This window comes from Procambarus clarkii, chromosome 7 (genome assembly GCF_040958095.1).
Source record: "Procambarus clarkii isolate CNS0578487 chromosome 7, FALCON_Pclarkii_2.0, whole genome shotgun sequence".
NCBI lineage: Eukaryota > Metazoa > Arthropoda > Malacostraca > Decapoda > Cambaridae > Procambarus > Procambarus clarkii.
Genome location: NC_091156.1, coordinates 26008738 through 26033357, shown reverse-complemented (window position 1 = coordinate 26033357; position 24620 = coordinate 26008738). Strand labels below are relative to the sequence as shown.

The window sequence follows — 24620 nt, the reverse complement described above, 5'->3', positions numbered from 1 at the left end:
ATCATAACTCCCTAATCCCTTACGCAATCCGACTTCGCAATCTCAACACCATCCAGCTCGTATCTTGTAACTCTATCATCATTACCTAGCCTCAAAACCTTACATTTGTCAGCATTAAACTGCATCTGCCAATCTTTTGACCATGTCAAAACCTTATTTAGATAGTTTTGAAGTGATAGTCTTTTTCCGTGTTTATTTCCCTCCCGATTTTTGTGTCATCGGCAAATTTGCTAATATTGCTGCTCATACTTGAATCTAAATCATTTATATATATTATGAATAGCAGAAGACCCAGGACAGAGCCTTGAGGCACTCCACTTACAACATTTTCCCACTGTAACTTAACCCCATTTGTACTAACTCTTTGATTCCTTTGGTATAGCCATGCCCTAATCCAACTTAGTATAGCACCCCCAATCATGTAATACTGTGTAAAAAGCTTTACTTTACACTTAAGTCAAAGTACACATCATCACAAACCTTACCACTATCAACTGCCTCAACAATGCTAGAATAAAATTATAGCAAATTTAACATGAAGGGCCATTTGTAAAACCATGTTGTGAATCATTTATTATTTTATGTTTTTCAAGATGAAGATGAATGACATTTGCAATTATCAATTCCAGTATCTTTCCCACAATAGATGGTAAGCTAATTGAGACGATAGTTTGACGCAAGTGATCTATCTCCTTTCTTGAAAATTGGTACTACATTAGCAACTTTCCACGACTCTGGCACTCTGCCTGACTCTAATGATTTATTAAATAAGGTAGACAGTGGGTCAGAAAACTCCTCTTTGCATTCTTTAAGAACCCTGGCAAACACTTCGTCCGGCCCTGGGGATTTCTTTGGCATTAGTTTCACGATTTGTTCAATAAATGAACAAATGAACAAATCAAATCAAATCAACAAATGAACGTTGGGACAAGTCTGGAGTTTTGAGCTTCCATCTTTACCCTGGTTGGAGCATCTTGGCTGGTGGGGTTCTCTGGTGACATGCATGCTGCACTAAACATGCCGAGGTAGGTTTTCCCAACTGTCTTAACCAGGCTGGGTTAATTTACCTACTTTTAAGAGTACTGATGTTGTGTCCCAGTTTTGGGAAATAATTTCCATAATAAAAGTTGAAGGTTTTAACCTTCAACTCCCTGGTAACTGCTAAACTAGTCAACCTGTTCTCGTCCCCACCCACATTGACTTGTTGTGCTGAAGGCATAACGTTCAGTTCTTCTTCTTAGTAAATACAGAGATAAAATATTTATTACAAATATTACACATCTCTTCGTCATTATCAGTTATATGACCTGTCTCAGTTTTTAATGGACCTATCCTTTCCCTAATCTTTGTTCGATATAACTGAGAAAACCCTTTAGGATTTGCCCTTGCTTGCCCTGCTATGCGAACTTCATAGTTTCTTTTTGCTCTCCTTATCTCTTTTTTAACATTTCTAACCAGTTGGACGAATTTTTGTTAACTGACTTCTCCATTCTTAATCCTTAATCCATAATTGTAGCAAGCTCTCTTTCTACCTATGAGGTTCATCAGATGCTTTGTTATCCATTTTGGTCCATTATTTTTCGATTTAATCAACTTGTATGGTATACCGCATTCTTGTGCTTTGCTTAGAATGTTTTTAAATAAGTTATATTTTGAATCAATATCGAAATCCCTTTTTACATCACCTATCGCTGGGTTCACGTCTCGCTCCAGGACCAGCCCACCCCCCCCCCATGCTCAGCACTTTCCAGTCTATTGCACCCCAAAAAAATTCTTAGACCATTAAAATCAGCTTTTCGAAAATCTGGCACTGTAACATAATTTTCTCCTACAAATCTATTTCATTTTATGCTAAATCTGATTTTTTGTGATCGCTTTTCTTTGTGATCACTGAATAGGTACCTGGGAGTTGGACAGCTGTTACATGCTGCTTCCTGTGTGTGTGCGTGAAAAAATAGTAGTAGTTAATAACAGTTGATTGATTGACAGTTGAGAGGCGGGCCGAAAGAGCAGAGCTGAACGCCCGCAAGCACAACTAGGTGAATACATAGTTGTATTCACCTAGTATAATGTATTATATAGTATATTATAGAGCCCAGTAGGCTCAGGATTCTGTACACCAGTTGATTGACGATTGACAGGCGGAACCAAAGAGCCAAAACTCAACCCCCGCAAGCACAAATAGGTGAGTACAAATAGGTAAGTACATGAGCGACACCCCAAGGTGTCTCACACGTGCAACACCCGAGGTGTCTCACACGTGCAACACCCGAGGTGTCTCACACGTGCAACACCCGAGGTGTCTCACACGTGCAACACCCGAGGTGTCTCACACGTGCAACACCCGAGGTGTCTCACACGTGCAACACCCGAGGTGTCTCACACGTGCAACACCCGAGGTGTCTCACACGTGCAACACCCGAGGAGTCTCACACGTGCAACACCCGAGGTGTCTCACACGTGCAACACCCGGGGTGTCTCACACGTGCAACACCCGGGGTGTCTCACACGTGCAACACCCGAGGTGTCTCACACGTGGAACACCCGGGGTATCTGAGATGTGCAACAAGTGATTTATTTCATGTGTAAGACCTGTGGTATCTCTTCTTGGAGGTATCTCCTGAGGTAGTTCTTCTTTGAGGTATCTCTTCTTTGGAACACCTGAGGCATTTCACCAGTGCAACATCTAAGGTGTCTTAACTGTGCAAGACCTGAAGTATCTCACCTGCAGAACACCTGAGGTATCTCTTTGATGTATCTCATGATGCAACTCATGAGGTATCTCACCTCTACAGTACCTGAGGTATCTCACCTCTACAGTACCTGAGGTATCTCACCTCTACAGTACCTGAGGTATCTTACCTCTACAGTACCTGATGTATCTCACCTCTACAGTACCTGAGGTATCTCACCTCTACAGTACCTGAGGTATCTCACCTCTACAGTACCTGAGGTATCTCACCTCTACAGTACCTGAGGTATCTCACCTCTACAGTACCTGATGTATCTCACCTCTACAGTACCTGAGGTATCTCACCTCTACAGTACCTGAGGTATCTCACCTGTACAGTACCTGAGGTATCTCACCTCTACAGTACCTGAGGTATCTCACCTCCACAGTACCTGAGGTATCTCACCTCTACAGTACCTGAGGTATCTCACCTCAACAGTACCTGATGTATCTCACCTCTACAGTACCTGAGGTATCTCACCTCTACAGTACCTGAGGTATCTCACCTCTACAGTACCTGAGGTATCTCACCTCTACAGTACCTGAGGTATCTCACCTCTACAGTACCTGAGGTATCTCACCTCTACAGTACCTGAGGTATCTCACCTCTACAGTACCTGAGGAATCTTTCCTCTGCAACACATTACGTAGCTCTGCAGTGCCACATCTGAGGTCTTATATCATTACCATATCTGAGGAATATAACTTGTGCAATACATGGTGCAACTCCACTCTGGAAGACCTGAGGTATACCACCTGTGCAACACTTGAGGTATTTCACCTGTTCAACACCTTAGATATCACATATGTGCTAAAGCTGAGATACCTTAAGTGTCCAGTACATGATGTATCTCACCTGTGCAACACCTGACGTAACTCACCTGTGCAACACCTGACGCAGCTCACCTGTGCAACACCTGACGCAGCTCACCTGTGCAACACCTGACGCAGCTCACCTGTGCAACACCTGGCGTAACTCACCTGTGCAACACCTGGCGTAACTCACCTGTGCAACACCTGACGTAACTCACCTGTGCAACACCTGACGTAACTCACCTGTGCAACACCTGACGTAACTCACCTGTGCAACACCTGACGTAACTCACCTGTGCAACACCTGACGTAACTCACCTGTGCAACACCTGACGTAACTCACCAATGCAACACCTGGCGTAACTCACCTGTGCAACACCTGACGTAACTCACCTGTGCAACACCTGACGTAACTCACCTGTGCAACACCTGACGCAGCTCACCTGTGCAACACCTGACGTAACTCACCTGTGCAACACCTGACGTAACTCACCTGTGCAACACCTGACGTAACTCACCTGTGCAACACCTGACGTAACTCACCTGTGCAACACCTGACGCAGCTCACCTGTGCAACACCTGACGTAACTCACCTGTGCAACACCTGACGCAGCTCACCTGTGCAACACCTGGCGTAACTCACCTGTGCAACACCTGGCGTAACTCACCTGTGCAACACCTGACGTAACTCACCTGTGCAACACCTGACGTAACTCACCTGTGCAACACCTGACGCAGCTCACCTGTGCAACACCTGGCGTAACTCACCTGTGCAACACCTGGCGTAACTCACCTGTGCAACACCTGACGTAACTCACCTGTGCAACACCTGACGTAACTCACCTGTGCAACACCTGACGTAACTCACCTGTGCAACACCTGACGTAACTCACCTGTGCAACACCTGACGTAACTCACCTGTGCAACACCTGACGTAACTCACCTGTGCAACACCTGACGTAACTCACCTGTGCAACATATAGATGAAGTTGAATATGCAGTTGAAGACGGACATCATGAGGTCAGCAACGCTCAGGTTGACCAGGAAGTAGTTGGTGACAGTGCGCATGCGCCGATGTGCTGTAGAGGAGGAGACACCGTTACTCTAGGCGGCATCTGTGGCGTGAAGCAAGGCTTGTGTACACAGTACCGGGGTGGCGTGAAGCAAGGCTTGTGTACACAGGACCGGGGTGGCGTGAAGCAAGGCTTGTGTACACAGGACCGGGGTGGCGTGAAGCAAGGCTTGTGTACACAGGACCGGGGTGGCGTGAAGCAAGGCTTGTGTACACAGGACCGGGGTGGCGTGAAGCAAGGCTTGTGTACACAGGACCGGGGTGGCGTGAAGCAAGGGTTGTGTACACAGGACCGGGGTGGCGTGAAGCAAGGGTTGTGTACACAGGACCGGGGTGGCGGTGGAAGAGGGCAGGTTTGCGTACACAGGACCGGGGTGGTGGAAGAGGGCAGGTTTGTGTTTACAAGGTTGGAAGGGTACATAAATGGAGGTTAGTGTACACAGACCTTGGGTGGTGAATGAAGGAATACTTGTGTACATAATGTGTGGTGCAGAGATGAGTAAAGGAATGAAAGTGTACACAGTCAAGTGTTTGTAAATGAAGCAATGTTAATGCATTCTGATTTTTAGTGGGTAATGAACGAAGATTTGAGTAGCAAACATGTATTGGTGAATGATGGTTAGGTTAGGTTAGGTTAGGTTAGGTTAGGTCTGGTGAATGATGGTTAGTGCAACAAACCTGTTCTGGTGAATGATGGTTAGTGCAACAAACCTGTACTGGTGAATGATGTATTGTTAGTAGAATAGTCCTGTTCAGGTGAAAGTTGTATGGTTTTGACAACAAATCTATCGTGGTGAATGATGTATTCTGGTGTCTATTCTATTTCCAGTTCGTCTTGTCCTCTCCAGTACTTTGGGGAAACTGGCCTTACAGTAAATGACAGCCTTAAGGAACACAAACAATGTTCTCTTCAGTCATGTTAGGGACTCTATTCATCCTATTGATTGGTCTTGTTCTAAAATAATGTTTACTGCCTCTACACAGACGCCGTCTTGTCGACACGACTCTGATACACACTACTCAACATGAACCTGAGTCCTGGCTTTGTTGTTGTTGACTCTTACCTTTCACAGTACATACTCAAATATTCTAAACTTTGTAACAAACGTGACCTAACACAAGCCTACCCTTCCTTTTATTTTTATTCTTATTTCTCTTGTTTTTCTTACATTTTCAATCTTTCTCCTATTATTACCCCCTTTCACCTTCTATTACACCTATCCCTTCTGTACCTTTCGCCGTGTTCTTACCTTTCTCTAAGACTTCCTCCTCCTCACCTCTCTCTTGTCTTAGTTATGTCTCATAAGTAAGGCCTTAAGCTCCCTCGTCTCATCACAATCAACTTGATAACGGTTCACGACGGACCAAAACGTCGTCGTCTCTTCACCTTGTATGTGTAGGTGACTAGAACGTGTAATAACCATAAACTATCAGCGACTACATAAACTAGACCAACACAATTTTCAAGAAGATGATTCCTGCGGTGCTGTGAGTGTCTCGGCGTGAGCTGGAGACCCCCGCGGGCGGCTGGGTCGATGCCGCTCATACATTATTGTGCGGCTGTATGGCTCAGGTGAGCTCAGGGCGCTCACCTGTATACTGTGCGGCTGTATGGCTCAGGTGAGCTGAGGGCGCTCACCTGTATACTGTGGGGCTGTATGACTCAGTTGAGCTCAGGGGCGCTCACCTGTATACTGTGCGGCTGTATGGCTCAGGTGAGCTCACGGGCGCTCACCTGTATACTGTGGGGCTGTATGACTCAGGTAAGCTCAGGGCGCTCACCTGTTTACTGTGCGGCTGTATGGCTCAGGTGAGCTGAGGGCGCTCACCTGTATACTGTGGGGCTGTATGAATCAGTTGAGCTCAGGGGCGCTCACCTGTATACTGTGCGGCTGTATGGCTCAGGTGAGCTCACGGGTGCTCACCTGTATACTGTGGGGCTGTATGACTCAGTTGAGCTCAGGGGCGCTCACCTGTATACTGTGGGGCTGTATGGCTCAGGTGAGCTGAGGGCACTCACCTGTATACTGTGCGGCTGTATGGCTCAGGTGAGCTGAGGGCGCTCACCTGTATACTGTGCGGCTGTATGGCTCAGGTGAGCTGAGGGCGCTCACCTGTATATTGTGGGGCTGTATACACGAGGGAGAGTCATGGTACACGAGGGAGAGTCATGGTACACGAGGGAGAGTCATGGTACACGAGGGAGAGCCATGGTACAGGAGGGAGAGTCATGGTACACGAGGGAGAGAGACATGGTACACGAGGGAGAGGCATGGTACACGAAGGAGAGTCATGGTACACGAGGGAGACATGGTATACGAGGGAGAGTCATGGTACACGAGGGAGAGCCATGGTACACGAGGGAGAGTCATGGTACACGAAGGAGAGACATGGTACACGAGGGACAGACATGGTACACGAGGGAGAGAGACATGGTAAACGAGGGAGAGTCATGGTACACGAGGGAGAGAGTCATGGTACACGAGGGAGAGAGTCATTTTACACGAGGTAGAGAGTCATGGTACACGAGGGAGAGTCATGGTACACGAGGGAGAGAGACATGGTACACGAGGGAGAGTCATGGTACACGAGGGAGAGAGACATGGTACACGAAAGAGAGAGACATGGTACACAAGGGAGAAAGTCATGGTACACGAGGGAGACATGGTACACGAGGGAGAGTCATGGTACACGAGGGAGAGAGACATAGTACACGAGGGAGAGTCATGGAACACGAGGGAGAGTCATGGTACACGAGGGAGAGTCATGGTACACGAGGGAGACATGGTACACGAGGGAGAGTCATGGTACACGAGGGAGAGAGACATGGTACACGAAGGAGAGTCATGGTACACGAGGGAGAGTCTTGGTACACGAGGGAGAGTCATGGTACACGAGGGAGACATGATACACGAGGGAGAGTCATGATACACGAGGGAGAGAGACATGGTACACGAGGGAGAGTCTTGGTACACGAGGAAGAGTCATGGTACACGAGGGAGAGTCATGGTACACGAGGGAGAGTCATGGTACACGAGGGAGACATGGTACACGAGGGAGAGTCATGGTACACGAGGGAGAGAGACATGGTACACGAGGGAGAGTCATGGTACACGAGGGAGAATCTTGGTACACGAGGGAGAGTCATGGTACACGAGGGAGACATGATACACGAGGGAGAGTCATGGTACACGAGGGAGAGACATGGTACACGAGGGAGAGTCATGGTACACGAGGGAGAGTCATGGTACACGAGGGAGACATGGTACACGAGGGAGAGTCATGGTACACGAGGGAGAGCCATTGTACACGAGGGAGAGTCATGTTACACGAGGGAGAGTCATGGTAGACGAGGGAGACATGGTACACGAGGGAGAGTCATGGTACACGAGGGAGAGTCATGGTACACGAGGGAGAGCCATGGTACACGAGGAAGAGTCATGGTACACGAGGGAGAGTCATGGTAGACGAGGGAGACATGGTACACGAGGGAGAGTCATGGTACACGAGGGAGACATGGTACACGAGGGAGAGTCATGGTACACGAGGGAGAGAGACATGGTACACGAGGGAGAGTCATGGTACACGAGGGAGAGTCTTGGTACACGAGGGAAAGTCATGGTACACGAGGGAGACATGATAAACGAGGGAGAGTCATAGTACACGAGGGAGAGACATGGTACACGAGGGAGAGTCATGGTACACGAGGGAGAGTCATGGTACACGAGGGAGACATTGTACACGAGGGAGAGTCATGGTACACGAGGGACAGTCATGGTACACGAGGGAGAGCCATTGTACACGAGGGAGAGTCATGGTACACGAGGGAGAGTCATGGTAGACGAGGGAGAGTCATGGTACACGGAGAAGAGTCATGGTACACGAGGGAGAGAGACATGGTACACGAAGGAGAGTCATGGTACACGAGGGAGAGTTATGGTAGACGAGGGAGACATGGTACACGAGGGAGAGTCATGGTACACGAGGGACAGAGACATGGTACACGAGGGAGAGTCATGGTACACGAGGGAGAGCCATGGTACACGAGGGATAGTCATGGTACACGAGGGAGAATCATGGTACACGAGGGAGACATGGTACACGAGGGAGAGTCATGGTACACGAGGGAGAGAGACATAGTACACGAGGGAGAGTCATGGTACACGAGGGAGAGTCTTGGTACACGAGGGAGAGTCATGGTACACGAGGGAGACATGATACACGAGGGAGAGTCATGGTACACGAGGGAGAGACATGGTACACGAGGGAGAGTCATGGTACACGAGGGAGAGAGTCATGGTACACGAGGGAGAGTCATGGTACACGAGGGAGACATGGTACACGAGGGAGAGTCATGGTTCACGAGGGAGAGTCATGGTACACGAGGGAGAGCTATTGTACACGAGGGAGAATCATGGTACACGAGGGAGAGTCATGGTAGCCGAGGGAGACAAGGTACACGAGGGAGACTCATGGTACACGAGGGAGAGAGACATGGTACAGGAGGGAGAGTCATGGTACACGAGGGAGAGTCATGGTACACGAGGGAGAGTCTTGGTACACGAGAGAGAGTCATGGTACACGACGGAGACATGATACACGAGGGAATGTCATGGTACACGAGGGAGAGTCATGGTACAAGAGGGAGAGTCATGGTACACGAGGGAGAGAGTCATGGAACACGAGGGAGAGTCATGGTACACGATGGAGACATGGTACACGAGGGAGAGTCATGGTACACGAGGGAGAGTCATGGAACACGAGGGAGAGCCATGGTACACGAGGGAGAGTCATGGTACACGAGGGAGAGTCATGGTAAACGAGGGAGACATGGTACACGAGGGAGAGTCATGGTACACGAGGGAGAGTCATGGTACACGAGGGAGAGCCATGGTACACGACGGAGAGTCATGGTACACGAGGGAGAGTCATGGTAGACGAGGGAGACATGGTACACGAGGGAGAGTCATGGTACACGAGGGAGAGAGACATGATACACGAGGGAGAGTCATGGTACACGAGGGAGAGCCATGGTACACGAGGGATAGTCATGGTACACGAGGGAGAGTCATGGTAGACGAGGCAGACATGGTATACGAGGGAGAGTCATGGTACACGAGGGAGAGAGACATGGTACACGAGGGAGAGTCATGGTACACGAGGGAGAGTCATGGTACACGAGGGAGAGTCATGGTACACGAGGGAGAGTCATGGTACACGAGGGAGACATGGTACACGAGGGAGAGTCATGGTACACGAGGGAGAGAGACATGGTACACGACGGAGAGTCATGGTACACGAGGGAAACATGGTATACGAGGAAGAGTCATGGTACACGAGGGAGAGTCATGGTACACGAGGGAGAGCCATGGTACACGAGGGAGAGCCATGGTACACAAGGGAGAGAGACATAGTACACTAGGGAGAGAGTCATGGTACACGATGGAGAGAGTCATGGTACACGAGGGAGAGTCATGGTACACGAGGGAGAGACATGGTACACAATGGAGAGACATGGTACACTAGGGAGAGAGTCATGGTACACGAGGGAGAGTCATGGTACACGAGGGAGAGCCATGGTACACGAGGGAGGGCCATGGTACACGAGGGAGAGAGACATGGTACACGAAGGAGAGCCATGGTACACGAGGGAGTGAGTCATGGTACATGAAGAAGAGAGTCATGGTACACGAGGGAGTGAGTCATGGTACACGAGGGAGAGTCATGGTACACGAGGGAGAGTCATGGTACACGAGGGAGAGTCATGGTACACGAGGGAGAGAGTCATAATTCACGAGGGAGAGAGTCCTGGTACACGAGGGAGAGTCAGGGTACACGAGGGAGAGTCATGGTACACGAGGGAGAGACATGGTAAACGAGGGAGAGTCATGGTACACGAGGGAGAGAGTCATGGTACACGAGGGAGAGATGGTACACGAGGGAGAGTCATGGTACACGAGGGAGACATGGTACACGAGGGACAGAGACATGGAACACGAGGGAGAGTCATGGTACACGAGGGAAAGTCATGGTACACGAGGGAGACATGGTACACGAGGGAGAGTCATGGTACACGAGGGAGAGTCATGGTTCACGAGGGAGAGTCATGGTACACGAGGGAGAGTCATCTTACACGAGGGAGAGTCATGGTACACGAGGGAGAGTCATGGTACACGAGGGAGAGAGACATGGTACACGAGGGAGAGTCATGGTACACGAGGGAGAGTCTTGGTACACGAAGGAGAGTCATGGTACACGAGGGAGACATGATACACGAGGGAGAGTCATGGTACACGAGGGAGAGAGACATGGTACACGAGGGAGAGTCATGGTACACGAGGGAGACATGGTATACGAGGGAGAGTCATGGTACACGAGGGAGAGCCATGGTACACGAGGGAGAGTCATGGTTCACGAAGGAGAGACATGGTACACGAGGGACAGACATGGTACACGAAGGAGAGTCATGGTACACGAGGGAGAGCCATGGTACACGAGGGAGAGCCATGGTACACGAGGGAGAGAGACATGGTACACTAGGGAGAGAGTCATGGTACACGATGGAGAGAGTCATGGTACACGAGGGAGAGTCATGGACCACGAGGGAGAGACATGGTACACAATGGAGAGACATTGTACACGAGGGAGAGAGTCATGGTACACGAGGGAGAGTCATGGTACACGAGGGAGAGTCATTGTACACGAGGGAGAGAGACATGGTAAACGAGGGAGAGTCATGGTACCCGAGGGAGAGAGTCATGGTACACGAGGGAGAGAGTCATTTTACACGAGGTAGAGAGTCATGGTATACGAGGGAGAGTCATGGTACACGAGGGAGAGAGACATGGTACAGGAGGGAGAGTCATGGTACACGAGGGAGAGAGACATGGTACAAGAGGGAGAGAGACATGGTACACAAGGGAGAAAGTCATGGTACACGAGGGAGTCATGGTACACGAGGGAGAGTCATGGTACACGAGGGAGAGTCATGGTACACGAGGGAGAGAGACATGGAACACGAGGGAGAGTCATGGTACACGAGGGAAAGTCATGGTACACGAGGGACACATGGTACACGAGGGAGAGTCATGGTTCACGAGGGAGAGTCATGGTACACGAGGGAGAGTCATCTTACACGAGGGAGAGTCATGGTACACGAGGGAGAGTCAAGGTACACGAGGGAGAGAGTCATGGTACACGAGGGAGAGTCATGGTACACGAGGGAGACATGGTACACGAAGGAGAGTCATGGTACACGAGGTAGAGTCATGGTACACGAGGGAGAGTCATGGTACACGATGGAGAGTCATGGTACACGAGGGAGAGTCAGGGTAGACGAGTGAGACATGGTACACGAAGGAGAGTCATGATACACGAGGGAGAGCCATAGTACACGAGGGAGAGAGGCATGTTACACGAAGGAGAGCCATGGTACACGAGGGAGAGAGTCATGGTACACGAGGGAGAGAGTCAAGGTACACGAGGGAGAGTCATGGTACACGAGGGAGAGAGTCATGGTACACGAGGGAGAGTCATGGTGCACGAGGGAGAGAGTCATGGTACACGAGGGAGAGTCATGGTACACGAGGGAGAGTCATGGTACACGAAGGAGAGTCATGGTACACGAGGGAGAGAGACATTGTACACGAGGGAGAGTCATGGTACACGAGGGAGAGTCATGGTACACGAAGGAGTGAGACATGGTACACGAGGGAGAGTCATGGTACACGCGTGAGAGAGACATGGTACACGAGGGAAAGAGACATGGTACACGAGGGAGAGTCATAGTACACGAGGGAGAGAAACATGGTACACGAGGGAGAGTCATGATACACGAGAGAGATTCATGGTACACGAGGGAGAGAGACATGGTACACGAGGGAGAGTCATGGTACACGAAGGAGAGAGTCATGGTACACGAGGGAGAGTCATGGTACACGAGGGAGAGTCATGGTACACGAGGGAGAGTCATGGTACATGAGGGAGAGACATGGTACACGAGGGAGAGAGTCATTGTACACGAGGGAGAGTCATGGTTCACGAGGGAGAGTCATGGTACACGAGGGAGAGTCATCTTACACGAGGGAGAGTCATGGTACACGAGGGAGAGTCATGGTACACGAGGGAGAGAGTCATGGTACACGAGGGAGAGTCATGGTACACGAGGGAGACATGGTACACGAGGGAGAGTCATGGTACACGAGGGAGAGTCATGGTACACGGGGGAGAGTCATGGTACACTAGGGAGAGTCATGGTACACGAGGGAGAGTCATGGTAGACGAGGGAGACATGGTACACGAGGGAGAGTCATGGTACTCGAGGGAGAGAGACATGGTACACGAGGGAGAGTCATGGTACACGAGGGAGAGTCTTGGTACATGAGGGAGAGTCATGGTACACGAGGGAGACATGGTACACGAGGGAGAGTCTTGGTACACGAGGGAGAGTCATGGTACACGAGGGAGAGTCATGGTACACGAGGGAGAGTCATGGTACACGAGGGAGACATGGTACACGATTGAGAGTCATGGTACACGAGGGAGAGAGACATGGTACACGAGGGAGAGTCATGGTACACGAGGGAGAGTCTAGGTACACGAGGGAGAGTCATGGAACACGAGGGAGACATGATACACAAGGGAGAGTCATGGTACACGAAGGAGAGAGACATGGTACACGAGGGAGACTCATGGTACACGAGGGAAACATGGTATACGAGGAAGAGTCATGGTACACGAAGGAGAGTCATGGTACACGAGGGAGAGCCATGGTACACGAGGGAGAGCCATGGTACACAAGGGAGAGAGACATAGTACACTAGGGAGAGAGTCATGGTACACGATGGAGAGAGTCATGGTACACGAGGGAGAGACATGGTACACAATGGAGAGACATGGTACACGAGGGAGAGAGTAATGGTACACGAGGGAGAGTCATGGTACACGAGGGAGAGCCATGGTACACGAGGGAGGGCCATGGTACACGAGGGAGAGAGACATGGTACACGAAGGAGAGACATGGTACACGAGGGAGAGAGTCATGGTACACGAAGAAGAGAGTCATGGTACACGAGGGAGAGTCATGGAACACGAGGGAGAGAGTCATGGTACACGAGGGAGAGTCATGGTAGACGAGGGAGAGTCATGGAACACGAGGGAGAGTCATGGTACACGAGGGAGAGAGTCATGGTTCACGAGGGAGAGAGTCCTGGTACACGAGGGAGAGTCATGGTACACGAGGGAGAGTCATGGTACACGAGGGAGAGAGACATGGTAAACGAGGAAGAGTCATGGTACACGAGGGAGAGAGTCATGGTACACGAGGGAGAGAGTCATTATACACGAGGTAGAGAGTCATGGTACACGAGGGAGAGTCATGGTACACGAGGGAGAGAGACATGGTACACGAGGGAGAGTCATGGTACACGAGGGAGAGAGACATGGTACACGAGGGAGAGAGACATGGTACACAAGGGAGAAAGTCATGGTACACGAGGGAGAGATGGTACACGAGGGAGAGTCATGGTACACGAGGGAGACATGGTACACGAGGGAGAGAGACATGGAACACGAGGGAGAGTCATGGTACACGAGGGAAAGTCATGGTACACGAGGGAGAAATGGTACACGAGGGAGAGTCATGGTACACGAGGGAGAGTCATGGTTCACGAGGGAGAGTCATGGTACACGAGGGAGAGTCATCTTACACGAGGGAGAGTCATGGTACACAAGGGAAAGAGACATGGTACACGAGGGAGAGTCATGGTACACGAGGGAGAGTCTTGGTACACGAGGGAGAGTCATGGTACACGAGGGAGACATGATACACGAGGGAGTCATGGTACACGAGGGAGAGAGACATGGTACACGAGGGAGAGCCATGGTACACGAGGGAGACATGGTATACGAGGGAGAGTCATGGTACACGAGGGAGAGCCATGGTACACGAGGGAGAGTCATGGTACACGAAGGAGAGACATGGTACACGAGGGACAGACATGGTACACGAAGGAGAGTCATGGTACACGAGGGAGAGCCATGGTACACGAGGGAGAGCCATGGTACAAGAGGGAGAGAGACATGGTACACTAGGGAGAGAGTCATGGTACACGATGGAGAGAGTCATGGTACACGAGGGAGAGTCATGGAACACGAGGGAGAGACATGGTACACAATGGAGCGACATTGTACACGAGGGAGAGAGTCATGGTACACGAGGGAGAGTCATGGTACACGAGGGAGAGTCATTGTACACGAAGGAGAGAGACATGGTAAACGAGGGAGAGTCATGGTACACGAGGGAGAGAGTCATGGTACACGAAGAAGAGAGTCATGGTACACGAGGGAGAGTCTTGGTACACGAGGGAGAGTCATGGTACACGAGGGAGACATGATACACGAGGGAGAGTCATGATACACGAGGGAGAGAGACATGGTACACGAGGGAGAGTCATGGTACACGAGGAAGAGTCATGGTACACGAGGGAGAGTCATGGTACACGAGGGAGAGTCATGGTACACGAGGGAGACATGGTACACGAGGGAGAGTCATGGTACACGAGGGAGAGAGACATGGTACACGAGGGAGAGTCATGGTACACGAGGGAGAATCTTGGTACACGAGGGAGAGTCATGGTACACGAGGGAGACATGATACACGAGGGAGAGTCATGGTACACGAGGGAGAGACATGGTACACGAGGGAGAGTCATGGTACACGAGGGAGAGTCATGGTACACGAGGGAGACATGGTACACGAGGGAGAGTCATGGTACACGAGGGAGAGCCATTGTACACGAGGGAGAGTCATGTTACACGAGGGAGAGTCATGGTAGACGAGGGAGACATGGTACACGAGGGAGAGTCATGGTACACGAGGGAGAGTCATGGTACACGAGGGAGAGCCATGGTACACGAGGAAGAGTCATGGTACACGAGGGAGAGTCATGGTACACGAGGGAGAGTCATGGTACACGAGGGAGACATGGTACACGAGGGAGAGTCATGGTACACGAGGGAGAGAGACATGGTACACGAGGGAGAGTCATGGTACACGAGGGAGAGTCTTGGTACACGAGGGAAAGTCATGGTACACGAGGGAGACATGATACACGAGGGAGAGTCATGGTACACGAGGGAGAGACATGGTACACGAGGGAGAGTCATGGTACACGAGGGAGAGTCATGGTACACGAGGGAGACATGGTACACGAGGGAGAGTCATGGTACACGAGGGACAGTCATGGTACACGAGGGAGAGCCATTGTACACGAGGGAGAGTCATGGTACACGAGGGAGAGTCATGGTAGACGAGGGAGAGTCATGGTACACGAGGGAGAGTCATGGTACACGAGGGAGACATGGTACACGGGGGAGAGTCATGGTACACGAGGGAGAGAGACATGGTACACGAAGGAGAGTCATGGTACACGAGGGAGAGTCATGGTAGACGAGGGAGACATGGTACACGAGGGAGAGTCATGGTACACGAGGGACAGAGACATGGTACACGAGGGAGAGTCATGGTACACGAGGGAGAGCCATGGTACACGAGGGATAGTCATGGTACACGAGGGAGAGTCATGGTACACGAGGGAGACATGGTACACGAGGGAGAGTCATGGTACACGAGGGAGAGAGACATGGTACACGAGGGAGAGTCATGGTACACGAGGGAGAGAGACATGGTACACGAGGGAGAGTCATGGTACACGAGGGAGAGTCTTGGTACACGAGGGAGAGTCATGGTACACGAGGGAGACATGATACACGAGGGAGAGTCATGGTACACGAGGGAGAGACATGGTACACGAGGGAGAGTCATGGTACACGAGGGAGAGAGTCATGGTACACGAGGGAGAGTCATGGTACACGAGGGAGACATTGTACACGAGGGAGAGTCATGGTACACGAGGGAGAGTCATGGTACAAGAGGGAGAGCTATTGTACACGAGGGAGAGTCATGGTACACGAGGGAGAGTCATGGTAGCCGAGGGAGACAAGGTACACGAGGGAGACTCATGGTACACGAGGGAGAGAGACATGGTACACGAGGGAGAGTCATGGTACACGAGGGAGAGTCATGGTACACGAGGGAGAGTCTTGGTACACGAGAGAGAGTCATGGTACACGACGGAGACATGATACACGAGGGAATGTCATGGTACACGAGGGAGAGTCATGGTACAAGAGGGAGAGTCATGGTACACGAGGGAGAGAGTCATGGAACACAAGGGAGAGTCATGGTACACGATGGAGACATGGTACACGAGGGAGAGTCATGGTACACGAGGGAGAGTCATGGAACACGAGGGAGAGCCATGGTACACGAGGGAGAGTCATGGTACACGAGGGAGAGTCATGGTAAACGAGGGAGACATGGTACACGAGGGAGAGTCATGGTACACGAGGGAGAGTCATGGTACACGAGGGAGAGCCATGGTACACGACGGAGAGTCATGGTACACGAGGGAGAGTCATGGTAGACGAGGGAGACATGGTACACGAGGGAGAGTCATGGTACACGAGGGAGAGAGACATGATACACGAGGGAGAGTCATGGTACACGAGGGAGAGCCATGGTACACGAGGGATAGTCATGGTACACGAGGGAGAGTCATGGTAGACGAGGGAGACATGGTACACGAGGGAGAGTCATGGTACACGAGGGAGAGAGACATGGTACACGAGGGAGAGTCATGGTACACGAGGGAGAGTCATGGTACACGAGGGAGAGTCATGGTACACGAGGGAGAGTCATGGTACACGAGGGAGACATGGTACACGAGGGAGAGTCATGGTACACGAGGGAGAGAGACATGGTACACGAGGGAGAGTCATGGTACACGAGGGAGAGTCTAGGTACACGAGGGAGAGTCATGGTACACGAGGGAGACATGATACACGAGGGAGAGTCATGGTACACGAGGGAGAGAGACATGGTACACGAGGGAGAGTCATGGTACACGAGGGAAACATGGTATACGAGGAAGAGTCATGGTACACGAGGGAGAGTCATGGTACACGAGGGAGAGCCATGGTACACGAGGGAGAGCCATGGTACACAAGGGAGAGAGACATAGTACACTAGGGAGAGAGTCATGGTACACGATGGAGAGAGTCATGGTACACGAGGGAGAGTCATGGTACACGAGGGAGAGACATGGTACACAATGGAGAGACATGGTACACTAGGGAGAGAGTCATGGTACACGAGGGAGAGTCATGGTACACGAGGGAGAGCCATGGTACACGAGGGAGGGCCATGGTACACGAGGGAGAGAGACATGGTACACGAAGGAGAGCCATGGTACACGAGGGAATGAGTCATGGTACATGAAGAAGAGAGTCATGGTACACGAGGGAGAGTCATGGAACACGAGGGAGAGAGTCATGGTACACGAGGGAGAGTCATGGTACACGAGGGAGAGTCATGGTACACGAGGGAGAGTCATGGTACACGAGGGAGAGAGTCATAATTCACGAGGGAGAGAGTCCTGGTACAAGAGGGAGAGTCAGGGTACACGAGGGAGAGTCATGGTACACGAGGGAGAGAGACATGGTAAACGAGGGAGAGTTATGGTACACGAGGGAGAGAGTCATGGTACACGAGGGAGAGAGTCATTTTACACGAAGTAGAGAGTCATGGTACACGAGGGAGAGTCATGGTACACGAGGGAGAGACATGGTACACGAGGGAGAGTCATGGTACACGAGGGAGAGAGACATGGTACACGAGGGAGAGAGACATGGTACACAAGGGAGAAAGTCATGGTACACGAGGGAGAGATGGTACACGAGGGAGAGTCATGGTACACGAGGGAGACATGGTACACGAGGGAGAGAGACATGGAACACGAGGGAGAGTCATGGTACACGAGGGAAAGTCATGGTACACGAGGGAGACATGGTACACGAGGGAGAGTCATGGTACACGAGGGAGAGTCATGGTTCACGAGGGAGAGTCATGGTACACGAGGGAGAGTCATCTTACACGAGGGAGAGTCATGGTACACGAGGGAGAGAGTCATGGTACACGAGGGAGAGAGTCATTTTACACGAAGTAGAGAGTCATGGTACACGAGGGAGAGTCATGGTACACGAGGGAGAGACATGGTACACGAGGGAGAGTCATGGTACACGAGGGAGAGAGACATGGTACACGAGGGAGAGAGACATGGTACACAAGGGAGAAAGTCATGGTACACGAGGGAGAGATGGTACACGAGGGAGAGTCATGGTACACGAGGGAGACATGGTACACGAGGGAGAGAGACATGGAACACGAGGGAGAGTCATGGTACACGAGGGAAAGTCATGGTACACGAGGGAGACATGGTACACGAGGGAGAGTCATGGTACACGAGGGAGAGTCATGGTTCACGAGGGAGAGTCATGGTACACGAAAGAGAGTCATCTTACACGAGGGAGAGTCATGGTACACGAGGGAGAGTCATGGTACACGAGGGAGAGAGAAATGGTACACGAGGGAGAGTCATGGTACACGAGGGAGAGTCTTGGTACACGAGGGAGAGTCATGGTACACGAGGGAGACATGATACACGAGGGAGAGTCATGGTACACGAGGGAGAGAGACATGGTACACGAGGGAGAGTCATGGTACACGAGGGAGACATGGTATACGAGGGAGAGTCATGGTACACGAGGGAGAGCCATGGTACACGAGGGAGAGTCATGGTACACGAAGGAGAGACATGGTACACGAGGGACAGACATGGTACACGAAGGAGAGTCATGGTACACGAGGGAGAGCCATGGTACACGAGGGAGAGCCATGGTACACGAGGGAGAGAGACATGGTACACTAGGGAGAGAGTCATGGTACACGATGGAGAGAGTCATGGTACACGAGGGAGAGTCATGGAACACGAGGGAGAGACATGGTACACAATGGAGAGACATTGTACACGAGGGAGAGAGTCATGGTACACGAGGGAGAATCATGGTACACGAGGTAGAGAGTCATGGTATACGAGGGAGAGTCAAGGTACACGAGGGAGAGAGACATGGTACATGAGGGAGAGTCATGGTACACGAGGGTGAGAGACATGGTACAAGAGGGAGAGAGACATGGTACACAAGGGAGAAAGTCATGGTACACGAGGGAGTCATGGTACACGAGGGAGAGTCATGGTACACGAGGGAGAGTCATGGTACACGAGGGAGAGAGACATGGAACACGAGGGAGAGTCATGGTACACGAGGGAAAGTCATGGTACACGAGGGAGACATGGTACACGAGGGAGAGTCATGGTTCACGAGGGAGAGTCATGGTACACGAGGGAGAGTCATCTTACACGAGGGAGAGTCATGGTACACGAGGGAGAGTCAAGGTACACGAGGGAGAGAGTCATGGTACACGAGGGAGAGTCATGGTACACGAGGGAGACATGGTACACGAAGGAGAGTCAAGGTACACGAGGGAGAGTCATGGTACACGAGGGAGAGTCATGGTACACGAGGGAGAGTCATGGTACACGAGGGAGAGACATGGTACACAATGGAGAGACATGGTACACTAGGGAGAGAGTCATGGTACACGAGGGAGAGTCATGGTACACGACGGAGAGCCATGGTACACGAGGGAGGGCCATGGTACACGAGGGAGAGAGACATGGTACACGAAGGAGAGCCATGGTACACGAGGGAATGAGTCATGGTACATGAAGAAGAGAGTCATGGTACACGAGGGAGAGTCATGGAACACGAGGGAGAGAGTCATGGTACACGAGGGAGAGTCATGGTACACGAGGGAGAGTCATGGTACACGAGGGAGAGTCATGGTACACGAGGGAGAGAGTCATAATTCACGAGGGAGAGAGTCCTGGTACAAGAGGGAGAGTCAGGGTACACGAGGGAGAGTCATGGTACACGAGGGAGAGAGACATGGTAAACGAGGGAGAGTTATGGTACACGAGGGAGAGAGTCATGGTACACGAGGGAGAGAGTCATTTTACACGAAGTAGAGAGTCATGGTACACGAGGGAGAGTCATGGTACACGAGGGAGAGACATGGTACACGAGGGAGAGTCATGGTACACGAGGGAGAGAGACATGGTACACGAGGGAGAGAGACATGGTACACAAGGGAGAAAGTCATGGTACACGAGGGAGAGATGGTACACGAGGGAGAGTCATGGTACACGAGGGAGACATGGTACACGAGGGAGAGAGACATGGAACACGAGGGAGAGTCATGGTACACGAGGGAAAGTCATGGTACACGAGGGAGACATGGTACACGAGGGAGAGTCATGGTACACGAGGGAGAGTCATGGTTCACGAGGGAGAGTCATGGTACACGAGGGAGAGTCATCTTACACGAGGGAGAGTCATGGTACACGAGGGAGAGAGTCATGGTACACGAGGGAGAGAGTCATTTTACACGAAGTAGAGAGTCATGGTACACGAGGGAGAGTCATGGTACACGAGGGAGAGACATGGTACACGAGGGAGAGTCATGGTACACGAGGGAGAGAGACATGGTACACGAGGGAGAGAGACATGGTACACAAGGGAGAAAGTCATGGTACACGAGGGAGAGATGGTACACGAGGGAGAGTCATGGTACACGAGGGAGACATGGTACACGAGGGAGAGAGACATGGAACACGAGGGAGAGTCATGGTACACGAGGGAAAGTCATGGTACACGAGGGAGACATGGTACACGAGGGAGAGTCATGGTACACGAGGGAGAGTCATGGTTCACGAGGGAGAGTCATGGTACACGAGGGAGAGTCATCTTACACGAGGGAGAGTCATGGTACACGAGGGAGAGTCATGGTACACGAGGGAGAGAGAAATGGTACACGAGGGAGAGTCATGGTACACGAGGGAGAGTCTTGGTACACGAGGGAGAGTCATGGTACACGAGGGAGACATGATACACGAGGGAGAGTCATGGTACACGAGGGAGAGAGACATGGTACACGAGGGAGAGTCATGGTACACGAGGGAGACATGGTATACGAGGGAGAGTCATGGTACACGAGGGAGAGCCATGGTACACGAGGGAGAGTCATGGTACACGAAGGAGAGACATGGTACACGAGGGACAGACATGGTACACGAAGGAGAGTCATGGTACACGAGGGAGAGCCATGGTACACGAGGGAGAGCCATGGTACACGAGGGAGAGAGACATGGTACACTAGGGAGAGAGTCATGGTACACGATGGAGAGAGTCATGGTACACGAGGGAGAGTCATGGAACACGAGGGAGAGACATGGTACACAATGGAGAGACATTGTACACGAGGGAGAGAGTCATGGTACACGAGGGAGAATCATGGTACACGAGGTAGAGAGTCATGGTATACGAGGGAGAGTCAAGGTACACGAGGGAGAGAGACATGGTACATGAGGGAGAGTCATGGTACACGAGGGTGAGAGACATGGTACAAGAGGGAGAGAGACATGGTACACAAGGGAGAAAGTCATGGTACACGAGGGAGTCATGGTACACGAGGGAGAGTCATGGTACACGAGGGAGAGTCATGGTACACGAGGGAGAGAGACATGGAACACGAGGGAGTCATGGTACACGAGGGAAAGTCATGGTACACGAGGGAGACATGGTACACGAGGGAGAGTCATGGTTCACGAGGGAGAGTCATGGTACACGAGGGAGAGTCATCTTACACGAGGGAGAGTCACGGTACACGAGGGAGAGTCAAGGTACACGAGGGAGAGAGTCATGGTACACGAGGGAGAGTCATGGTACACGAGGGAGACATGGTACACGAAGGAGAGTCATGGTACACGAGGGAGAGTCATGGTACACGAGGGAGAGTCATGGTACACGATGGAGAGTCATGGTACACGAGGGAGAGTCAGGGTAGACGAGTGAGACATGGTACACGAAGGAGAGTCATGATACACGAGGGAGAGCCATGGTACACGAGGGAGAGAGGCATGTTACACGAAGGAGAGCCATGGTACACGAGGGAGAGAGTCAAGGTACACGAGGGAGAGTCATGGTACACGAGGGAGAGAGTCATGGTACACGAGGGAGAGTCATGGTACACGAGGGAGAGAGTCATGGTACACGAGGGAGAGTCATGGTACACGAGGGAGAGTCATGGTACACGAAGGAGAGTCATGGTACACGAGGGAGAGAGACATTGTACACGAGGGAGAGTCATGGTACACGAGGGAGAGTCATGGTACACGAAGGAGTGAGACATGGTACACGAGGGAGAGTCATGGTACACGCGTGAGAGAGACATGGTACACGAGGGAAAGAGACATGGTACACGAGGGAGAGTCATAGTACACGAGGGAGAGAGACATGGTACACGAGGGAGAGTCATGATACACGAGAGATTCATGGTACACGAGGGAGAGAGACATGGTACACGAGGGAGAGTCATGGTACACGAAGGAGAGAGTCATGGTACACGAGGGAGAGTCATGGAACACGAGGGAGAGCCATGGTACACGAGGGAGAGTCATGGTACACGAGGGAGAGTCATGGTAAACGAGGGAGACATGGTACACGAGGGAGAGTCATGGTACACGAGGGAGAGTCATGGTACACGAGGGAGAGCCATGGTACACGACGGAGAGTCATGGTACACGAGGGAGAGTCATGGTAGACGAGGGAGACATGATACACGAGGGAGAGTCATGGTACACGAGGGAGAGAGACATGGTACACGAGGGAGAGTCATGGTACACGAGGGAGAGTCATGGTACACGAGGGAGAGTCATGGTACACGAGGGAGAGCCATGGTACACGAGGAATAGTCATGGTACACGAGGGAGAGTCATGGTAGACGAGGGAGACATGGTACACGAGGGAGAGTCATGGTACACGAGGGAGAGAGACATGGTACACGAGGGAGAGTCATGGTACACGAGGGAGAGTCATGGTACACGAGGGAGAGTCATGGTACACGAGGGAGAGTCATGGTACACGAGGGAGACATGGTACACGAGGGAGAGTCATGGTACACGAGGGAGAGAGACATGGTACACGAGGGAGAGTCATGGTACACGAGGGAGAGTCTAGGTACACGAGGGAGAGTCATGGTACACGAGGGAGACATGATACACGAGGGAGAGTCATGGTACACGAGGGAGAGAGACATGGTACACGAGGGAGAGTCATGGTACACGAGGGAAACATGGTATACGAGGAAGAGTCATGGTACACGAGGGAGAGTCATGGTACACGAGGGAGAGCCATGGTACACGAGGGAGAGCCATGGTACACAAGGGAGAGAGACATAGTACACTAGGGAGAGAGTCATGGTACACGATGGAGAGAGTCATGGTACACGAGGGAGAGAGTCATGGTACACGAGGGAGAGAGTCATTTTACACGAGGTAGAGAGTCATGGTACACGAGGGAGAGTCATGGTACACGAGGGAGAGAGACATGGTACACGAGGGAGAGTCATGGTACACGAGGGAGAGAGACATGGTACACGAGGGAGAGAGACATGGTACACGAGGGAGAGTCATAGTACACGAGGGAGAGAGACATGGTACACGAGGGAGAGCCATGGTACACGAGGGAGACATGGTATACGAGGGAGAGAGACATGGAACACGAGGGAGAGTCATGGTACACGAGGGAAAGTCATGGTACACGAGGGAGACATGGTACACGAGGGAGACATGGTACACGAGGGAGAGTCATGGTACACGAGGGAGAGTCATGGTTCACGAGGGAGAGTCATGGTACACGAGGGAGAGTCATCTTACACGAGGGAGAGTCATGGTACACGAGGGAGAGAGACATGGTACACGAGGGAGAGTCATGGTACACGAGGGAGAGTCTTGGTACACGAGGGAGAGTCATGGTACACGAGGGAGACATGATACACGAGGGAGAGTCATGGTACACGAGGGAGAGAGACATGGTACACGAGGGAGAGCCATGGTACACGAGGGAGACATGGTATACGAGGGAGAGTCATGGTACACGAGGTAGAGCCATGGTACACGAGGGAGAGTCATGGTACACGAGGGACA

The 24620-nt window shown here is 51.6% G+C and overlaps 1 protein-coding gene across 1 annotated transcript in view; it reads right to left on the bottom strand.

Moving 5' to 3' along the window:
* Positions 1 to 24620, bottom strand: part of LOC138357325 (uncharacterized) — a 909843-nt gene that overhangs the window by 785729 nt on the left and 99494 nt on the right. Inside the window, exon 2 of the mRNA XM_069314010.1 lies at positions 4513 to 4624. Coding sequence (XP_069170111.1) covers positions 4513 to 4624 — 112 coding nt within the window. The remainder of the gene's footprint in view (positions 1 to 4512; positions 4625 to 24620) is intronic.